The sequence below is a fragment of the Lotus japonicus genome, chromosome 6 (genome assembly GCF_012489685.1).
Source record: "Lotus japonicus ecotype B-129 chromosome 6, LjGifu_v1.2".
NCBI classification, from domain to species: Eukaryota; Viridiplantae; Streptophyta; class Magnoliopsida; order Fabales; family Fabaceae; genus Lotus; species Lotus japonicus.
The window spans coordinates 23,029,490-23,039,701 of NC_080046.1; the positions used below are offsets into that span (position 1 = coordinate 23,029,490).

General features: G+C 37.1%; 1 protein-coding gene across 1 annotated transcript; it reads right to left on the reverse strand.

Annotated features, from left to right (window-relative positions):
- Positions 1–292: 292 nt before the first annotated feature.
- On the reverse strand, positions 293–6,618 carry LOC130724671 (phosphatidate cytidylyltransferase 4, chloroplastic-like). The gene is made up of 8 exons (XM_057575948.1): positions 6,308–6,618; positions 5,490–5,758; positions 4,942–5,132; positions 3,601–3,725; positions 2,109–2,242; positions 1,375–1,490; positions 972–1,075; positions 293–783 (listed from the first exon to the last, which is right to left on the reverse strand). The coding sequence occupies exons 1-7, from the start codon at positions 6,536–6,538 to the stop codon at positions 984–986; spliced, it is 1,158 nt and encodes a 385-aa protein (XP_057431931.1). The 5' UTR covers positions 6,539–6,618; the 3' UTR covers positions 293–783; positions 972–983.
- Between the last annotated feature and the right edge of the window lie 3,594 nt (positions 6,619–10,212).

Consider the following 10,212-nt stretch of genomic DNA (forward strand, 5'->3'; position numbering starts at 1 on the left):
CACGATGAAGCAGTTGCGCCTGACGCGACTTGGAAGAAAGGGAATAGATCAAGAGAGAAAGGGAAGAAACCTAGCATCTGGGTTTTCATCCTTCTTCTTCCCATTCCAAAAAAAAACTTGCATCTTCATTTGACAAATTTATTTTTTTCTTTTTAATTTTTTTATTAAAAAACCGTTAAATATTGGATGGAAGTTAATGGAAAACCAAAATTACAATAGTTAGTACACATGAGGGACGCTCTAGTCTAATAAATTCTAAGAATAATCGGAACTATCAAATTGTGATAAGTGATTGACCAAAAGAGTTATTAAGCCTCTTTATATTTAACACTTATAAAGACAAATATTATGTGAATGATATTTGGTGTTCACTAAAATACAACGAGGCTACTAACAATTATTAAATAACAAAAAATTTACTAGCACCAAATTATTCTTATCTATTGCCTAGCCTTGGGACATTGGTTGGCGAGACATAAAAAACAGTTAGAGCAACTACAAGTATCTTTTTCTTTCAAATCCAATTGTGGCTATTTACAAGTCACACAACATAACCAATCCTCCTATCGGTGACCTCATGTGAATTTGAATTTGCAGCAGGTGTAAACTATTGTTAACTTGGCTTGAAATCATAAGTTTTTGCTGCTCCTTTTGTGATGATCATCAGAAAAATCTATCTTTTCCACTCAACAAGCTTTTCCATATTTACTTAAGCCATATTGTCTTCTGTATCTGATCCCATGAGTAATATCAAGAGTTTCCAAAGTATTCAAATTCGATTCTCTGTCAATCATAACATGACATAAAGATAAGGCCAAACTTAAAAATTTACTGCTAAAGGAATACCTTATGTGCTCTAATAAAAGTTCTGATATTTTTTATTTACACTTTACAGATGATATATTGTATTAAACTAGTATAAACAGATGCAATTTAAACTCTAACTCGAAGATACACTGATCAACACTAACCTTTATTCCATGTCATACTCCATAGAGAGGTAGAAAGGTTTTGACAAAGGAGTGTGCAAGCGCACCCGTGAAAACATAACTGTCTGCTCTGTCTAGTATTCCACCTGCATTAAATGGAGTCAATAAAATGTGTAACCCTTCAAATGCGAGAGTGGAGAACGAAATGAGGAACAATTTGAATATGAGCTGTTCATCCTTAGCAGCAAGATGACATCCTTAAATTAAATCTTCAACCATATGATCTGTGAACTACTTATTAACAATTAAGAGATGAACAAAATAGCATGGATGCATGATGATTTATATATTGCTATTTCTTCATTCTCCAGTCAAATATCTTCTATACCAGAAGATAAATTAATAAAGCATCTCTTAAAGAAATATTCATAAGTAGAGTAATTACCATGACCAGGTATTAGGGAACCAGAATCCTTCACTCCAGCGTCACGTTTAATCATTGATTCAGTGAGATCACCGAAAACAGACCCAAAGAAACTCAGAACACCGAGAGCTATTGCGCTGACAAGACCAGTGTAAAAACAACAAATCAAAACAAGTATCGATAACTGTGCACAGGACAAAAAAGTCTGCAGGGCAAGTGTATGGATGTTCATTGGGAAACTAGAGTGAAGTCTATTTACTGATTAGCACAAAACAAGTAACCCTGTAATGACAAAAAAGATATGCAACTTAAACATAAATACATAATAGGCATATACACTATATTAACCAGGTTGCTAAAGGAACATATCTGATTCTTGAGAAAGCAGGGTGATTAACAATAACAATATGACGGACAATACTAATGCCACGAATCCACATCATGGATTCATGGTACTACTACTGATTGCCACCATGTCTAGAAACTAAACTCCATATTCTCTGTTGGGAAAAAATTTCTCATGAAGTGACCATGTGATTTCCAGTACTAATCTAATCAAGACTACCTCCATTCAGGCTCAGACCCACTATGACACAACATAGGCAGAGTTACCTAATCTCACCAAATTAATATATTTAAATATAAATACTAAAAAAATTTCAGGCTACAAATTTTTTCAAGCAAATGATTGCAATAGCCACATCACAATTGAAATGAGTAACACACTAACATTCATTTCAGGACAGGTAGTGTACCTTGGTAAAGATAATGGCCAGCTGAAAACTCTTGACAGTACAACAGAAGTAGCTATACACCCACAAAAGCCGATAATGGTACCCTCCCATGTCTTCTTTGGACTTATGCTAGTAAGTGGTGTTCTACCAAATGCCTGCATGAAGGTTCATAAAATAATTTCATAACTAATGATAAGTTAAATACATATTTTTAGAAATAGCAAGAAAACAGGCCGTCTGAATGTGAAATAAGGAAAATCAATCATTCATATCACAGCAACTTCACAAGAACAAGTAACATGCTGACTTTTTTGACTTAAAAAGTTCCAACAGCCCCTACTGAATTTTTCTAAAGGAAAAATATATATAGTTTTTTGGGTCTCATTCTAGTTTCTGTTAAAAGTATTCCCTCTCTGATTTAGCTTGTTAAACAATATAGTAAACAAACTTTGGCATAATATCTATAGCATTAATTGTCAATGGAATTAGCTGGAAATTTATTGGCCATTATTATTACAGTCATATTTGGTCATTTAAGTCCGCATGCATTTATGTACAGCTGTAACTTCGTAATTCTCTAGTTATATCATTAATTAGTATAGTACAACAGTTAAGGCACCAGATCTTGCATTATTGCAGAGCTGTAATTATGTAATTATAATAGTCAATTGTAGGATAGCATTTCAAGCAGTTTAGCTACTTTTTATGGATTGTTTTATACTATTAATATGAGATTTCTCCAGCAAGAGAGAACACAATTCAAACATATATTTCTCAGTTCTTGACATGGTATCAGCCTCTATGACCAAGCGGTCCAGAATTCGATCCTTGCCGCCCCCATTATTTTAATAAAATCTGGAATTTCAGCACATGGTAGGTGTGCCTGTGCATTATCCACTCATCAAGCCCAAAAGGCTTTTGTGTGAGGGGGCTCTTGTTTGAATTTTGTTCTCTCTTCCTTGAGAATTCTCGATACAAACCCTAAAAAGTAGTTAAACTGCCTAAAATGCTATCCTACAGCTGGCTATTATAATTACATAATTACAGCTCTGCAATAATGCAGGATCAGGTGCCTTAACTGCTGTGGTATACTAATTAAGGATATAACTACAGAATTACAAAGTTATAGTTGTACATAAATGCAGGATGCTGACTTAAATGACCAAATATGCTAGTAATAATAATGGCCAATATTTTTCCAGCGAATTCCATTGACATTAATTACTTTGTTTTCCGACATAATACAATCAAGAAATAGTTCCATTGACATTGTATTGGTTGATTTCGCTCCATATGAGAGACTATGATCAGCATTTTCGTAAAAAAGAAACTTTTCATATTAAACATCAAAAGAAACTTTGAACATTACTGATATCATATATTAAACTTCATAGTTGCAATCTTCAGAATCAAGCAAACTAAGAAATGACAGCGTGATATAAGCTACCAAGTGTAATATCACTTCATATCTGAGAATAAAACTAATACGTAGCAAAACAATAGAACTGCATACCTTGCCACCAAGAAATGCAAATGTATCAGCTGAAATTATGCTGCTTATGGTAACCAAAGTTGCCACAAGACCAACTGTCCAATGAGCTTGTCCACCAAGAAGCACAGGCCATATTGCTCCAATTCCTACAGAATAGGAAATAAGGAAGTGTAAAAAGATGCCAGTGTAATTAATCGCAGATCGCGGCAAATCGCGATGAGCCCAAAATCCGCTATGACATATAACGGATAGCGTAGCGGGCAAATAGCGGAAACCGCATAGCGGTTAAAATAAGTAAAATTTTATATAAAAAATAGCTTGTCACAAGCTATTATTTCAAAAAAAAACTCCTGCATAAAAATAAAAACAAGACATGTAATGAAAATGCATGAAATAACCATTCATAAATCAAAAATATTAAAATATCCAAGACAGTTCCAAATAACCAGACATTGTAAACTCAAAACAGTGAAAATAAAAACACAAAACCAGTCACTGTAAACTCAAAACAGTGAGAATGAAGAAGAAGAGCGTAAGGAGAATGAAGTGAATAGATCTTAATAAAGGCAAAAAAAAAACGTTCAGGTTTCCTAATTCAATGCCCCAATCAGCAATTTCCTGTTCAGGTTTCCTAATTCAATGCCCCAATCAACAATTTCCTAATTCAATACTCCAATTAAGCAATTTCCTAATTCAATGCTCCAATATAATTAACCAATTTCCTAATTCAATGCACCAATCAAGCAATTTCCTTATTCGATGCTCCAATCAGCCAAAAAAAACGTTTAGGTTTCCAGGTAATCCGCTAATTCCGCTTCAGTGTCCATCGCCGCTATGGCTTTCGCGGCCGCGATTGCGTTTATCGCGGTGGCCGCGACGTCGCGGCGTCGCGATCGCGCCAGCCCTAAAATCCGCTACGTTATAACGGCGCTAGGCATAGCGCCGTTATAACCGCTATTTGATAACACTGAAAGATGCTCAATAAAATGTGCAGAATTTAGCGAATATCCAAAACAGCAATACTCTAATTTCAAGACATTAAAAAGTAAACAAATAAGTGGCAATCTGGCATGACATTATTCGGAAAAAAATTTGAAGACCTTCTGAAACAATGCACAGTAGAGGAATAACAATCAGAATATTGTTTAGAAAAAATGTAATGGGAGATCCTATAAGTAGCATAGTGATTAATTTTTGTGAAAAATATACTGAAACTAAGGTTATTATTCAAAAAGGTAACTACAGAAAGATACATTGACTTTAGTAACTTTTTCATTGATTATATATACAAATATACCTTACCCTCCCCAGCCCCGCAATGAGCGGACCTATAAGTTGAAAGAGAATTAAAAGGCTACTTACTCGTGTTCATGGCTGGAGCTGCTAAACCACATCGAAGCTTAACCCAAAAGCAGGGAAGATATCCACAATAAAATAGCCCAAAGATGGCACTACTTAGCTGTGCAAAACGGGGACTTCCTTTTTGTAAGAGTAATGTCATGGCCAAAACAAAAGCAGCAGAAGTCACAGAAACATCAATATGACCACGATACCTAGCATTTATCAGAAATACTAATCAATCAGCAACAGACATCACTAACACTCCACGTCTGAATTTATGAAAGTATGAAGGTAGTTTAGATGTTCCCTACACAAGCCTTCTCATCATACAATCATACATATAAAAGTAAAGCAAATTTATAAATTAGGGTAAAATACAGATTAACCCCTTAAGATTGGGTCATTTCTACGTGGTACATACAATGTAATTAACATGTAAAACAAATATTGCTAAACTTTCATTGTCAAATGATAATGGCTGCAATTGGCAAATTGCAATATATACAAGAGATTGTCAGATGTAAGCACTAAGCACTCATGGAAAATTAAGGGACACTAACCAATCTTACATGACAAACAATGGCATTAAGGCACAAATGACCGAGCAGACTCGTGACACATAGCGTGGAGGTGGTGTCATTCCTTCTGTAATTCCATTGCTCCGGACCAATTCAAAGTATTCGCGTGCGCCAGCAAAGACAGCAGCAGACAAGGCAGCTGCGAAAACCCATCCTCCAGCCAAAACGATACCACCCACAGAAATCCCAATGCCAAGTCCAAAAACAACTCTGTTCTTTAATTGACTAACTTGTTGCGGAGATTTTGAGAGAAAATCCTCCTACAAGGGCAAACCATGGCTTCCATTAACTCCTTAGGAGCGCCAACTTAGTGACTATCTTCTGCCACAAATGCATGCTCAGAAACAGTAAAAAATAAAAAATGCAAATGTATCGACCAACATAATTTCTCACTGGTTCTTCAAAGCTCAACCCTTTTAGTTAAAAAAAAAAAAGCAACTCATCACCATTAAATTACAATTCAATAAATTTCAAAGTTCATCATTTCATCACGCTTTTAAGTCATGAAGTAAATTACAATTTGATCTTGTTAGTAAAGTAGCTTCAGTCCTTCAACTTACCAACTAGCTAACAAGCTCACCCTATTGAAATTGAAGGACCAATTTTTAGACACTGGAAAGTTTTAGTAACAATTAACATTTTCATTTCCAAATTACACAACAACTCTAGCTAAATGCTTCATAAAGCCCCCAAATTCAACACTTAATTGACCTAATTAACTCTTCATCATAGATAATCAAGATTTTAAAAATGATTTATTCCTCTAACCATTGAATTGAATTGAATGGTCCTGACTCTAGAGAGAGTACCTGTTGGGCATTGAGTTGAGGAAGGCGTTCCGGCTCGGCTTGACCGACGGCGGCGACGAGGAAACGGGGTTGAACCGGTTCGGCGGTTCGGCGGGTGAACCGGAGGAGGGGTTTGGGTTTGGTGAAGAGTGAAGGGAATGGGGAAGGAGGGTGATGGTGGTGGAGGGGGCGATAAAGGGGAATGAGATTGGGATGGAGAGAGAGCGAGTTACTGAGTTGAGGGTGAGCCATTCCAGCTGACACCGACCGAGTTGACAGACGAAGAAGAAGAGGAATATACAAATGTACAATAACAAGAATGTACGATGATTTTTGGGGTTGGGTTTTTTTTTGGACGATTACACTGGTCTTTGTTTGGTTAGGAAAGAAAGTGAGAGAGAAGAAAAATGGAAGGAAATAAAGAGAATGGAAAGTGTGGTTATTACATAGATGGGATAGAGGGGAGGAGTGATACCAACACTCACTCTAATACTCTATTTTCAACACTCTTCATTCTATTAGTTCGAATTTATATGGGTCCTACAAAATTGGAAGCAGGAGTCACATTTTTAATAGATCTCGCATGAATTTCAACCAATAAAATTAAGAATGTTGAAAATAGAGTGTTGCTAACATTTTTCTTTACATTATTTGGTACGAAAGAATGTGGAAAAAAAATGAGAGAAATGAAAATGACTGTAATGTATAATTACTATTTTGTCGTACATATAAATTTTCAAAAATTATTTACATAAATGAATTATTTATTTATATTTTGTCTTTCAAGTACAAAATAAAAATAACCAAATGATATAAAATCATTATTATTATTATTATTTGATGCTTAAGAAATTGAATAAAATTAAACCTGATAATTATTGAGAAAGAATAGTTGTGTACACAACTTTTTTGCAAATGGCTATCAGATTCGTGCGCGTATCATCACTTTTTTTTGTTTGCAAATTGTTAGCTGTTGATTCTCAATACAGGAAGAATTTCTATCTCTCCAAGTCCAATGGCCTCTAATATTGTTCGCGTGTTCCTTAGCGGTGCTTCCTCTTCGCGTCAGCAACAGTTAGTGAGGTGGAGGCCGATTCTTGAGAATTGTGTTGTTGTCAATGTAGATGGCAGCGTGCTTGGTTCTCCTAGGAGGGGAGGCTTCGGTGGCTTTGTTCGCAAGTTTGATGGGGATTGGATAGGTGGTTTCATACCAGAGTGTGATATTCTCCGACTTGAGCTTCTGGGGATTTATCATGGTTTGTCATACGCTTGGAGCATGGGACATAGGTCGGTCGAATGCCATACCGATTCCCGGCTTGTTGTGGAGTTTATTAAGTCAGCCCCCCCCCCCCCCGTCATGTGTATGCCTCGCTTATCTGGGATGTTAAGGACCTTTTGGATAGGTCTTGGCGGGCGAGCTGGTTCATACGCTTCGTGTGACAACTTCTACAAGTGTGACTCAAAATCTCACACCAAGTGTATAGTAGTATATAAGTTGTCTTTTAAAAAAAAAATTAGTATGCCTTAAGGTTTTCTGATGATGGGGGAGCAACTTAAATTCTAATATGGTATCAGACTGAAAACATAATCTAAACATAGGAAAAAAAGGAGATAAGTCATAATCTAACTGTGATGACGTTCCGCTTGAGTACAAACCCAGACAAAGCAAGTCGTAAGGCCTCTGAGACTCGGACAAAGGCACAAAAGTTGAACAACTAACTATGATCCGCTAGAGTACAAGCTCAGACAAGAAGCAAGTTGTAAGACCTCAAAGACTCAAACAAATGAGTGCAAGTATACAATAGTACACACACACTCATAGCCTTAAGTGCCTTAAGGTTTTGTGGTGATGTGGAAGTAACTTAAATTCCAACATTCAACCACTGTAAATGCAAAATTAACAAAATCATTGCTCCCGGACAAGACCAAAGTTGTGTTGCTGTAATGGTACATGGAAACGGGTATATAACAGATATGAAAATGTTAAGATGGTTTGACATTCTGAAACTATAAATAACTGTTGTGTTCATACATGAGGGATGATAAGGTCTTCTTTCACATACAGCAAATTTTCTAATTTCTACTGAGGTTTGTTCAAATATCTCGGAATTCAGGAGCAAGTTGAAGTTGCTGTTGGTCTACTTGAAGAAACTCTCCTATGTTGTTCCCTTGTGTACCTGAATCATTATAAAATAGCTGAGACACCAATACAAAAAATTCATCCTTATATAGTATTTTCTTCTCTAAACTCTTGGCATGGCTGATAGGTCTAAGGGTAAGCCAGCTATTAAACATGTGTATAAAAGAAGGGCTCAAGTGGCTAATTAGATATTGTATAAGGACTTAAATGTAATTAGTAATAATTAGGCCAGAGGCAGTTATAAGCCAGCTGGCAAATACAGCTGTTACAGGCTGTTAGTATAGTTAGAGCAAATAGCCTATAAATAGGACTATGCTTGCATTAGAAGCTATCTTTGGAGAATTGAGTGTTTGGCTGGTTGAGGAACCAGAACTGTTCGTGGTAACAGGCTTGTAAACCATAGATTCTCTGTTCTTCCCCAATTCTATAATTCAATACAATCTCTGCCTAGAATCCTTTGATTCTGCAGAAGTAGTTTCAGTTTCTATCTTCTTCTCTATTCAATTGCATACCAGTGTTATCACTGGTATCAGAGCACCATCCTGGTGCCTGAGGGATCCACGCGAATCTGTGACTCTGTATGGTGGTTACTCGACAAATGGCTAGAAGCGAACCAAGCTGGAATCAAGAGATCGATGAATTGCGACATGAGAGGGAGGAATTGCGAGCAAGATTGGAGCTCTTTGAGGCGCGCGCGAAGAAGACAGAGGAACTCGTCGCCGCACTCGAATCCAGATGGGAAAACCGAAGGAATGATACTTCAGATGATGAAGGCAGTGGGTCAGGGAAAGGAAAAGAGCATAGATGGAGGAATCCCTCACGAACTCAGTGGAGGAAGTTGGAAATTCCCATTTTCTCTGGTGAAGATGCAGTGGGATGGACTCAGAGGCTTGAAAGGTACTTTGCTCTAAGGGAGGTGACAGAAGCAGATCGAATGCAAGCTACAATGGTAGCTTTGGAAGGCAGAGAGCCCTTAGTTGGTACCAATGGTGGGAAAGATGCAACCCAAATCCAACATGGGAATGCTTCAAGATTGCTGTGGTAAGAAGATTTCAACCCTCTATGATCCAAAATCCATTTGAATTGCTGTTGTCATTAAAACAGAAGGGGACAGTAGAAGAGTATATAGAAGAATTTGAGAAATATGCTGGGGCTTTGAAGGAAATTGACCATGACTTTGTTAGAGGGATCTTTTTGAATGGGTTGAAAGAAGACATTAAAGCTGAGGTTAGGTTGTTTGAGTTAGGAACACTAGCAGAGGTTATACAAAAAGCTACTCTCATAGAGCAGAAGAATCTGATTATGACAAAGAAAAGTGGCACAGGGTTTGTGAGGCCTAATAATTCATATAGAAGCAATAGCTACAATAAAGTGGTGACTGTGGAACCAAACACTAATATGGAACAGAAGCAAGAAAGCTCTTCTGTGGGAAGTGTTTCCCTGGCTTCTAGGAACAGTGGAGTAGGAGAAAGCTCCAGGGCTAGAGGAGGTGAATACAAGCACCTGACTGGAGCTGAAATGAAGGAAAAAAGAGATAAGAACCTGTGCTTCAGGTGTGATGAACCCTACAGCAGGGATCATAAATGCAAGAACAAGCAACTGAGAATGATTCTAATGGAGGAAGAAGATGAAGGAGATGGAGTGGAGTTTGAAGATGCTGTCCTGGAATTCAACTCTCTCAAATTATCACTATGTTCTATGACTAGACTCACAACAACAAAAAGTTGGAAAATGGAGGGCAGAATTGGATCACATACTGTGGTGGTACTAATTGACTGCGGGGCTT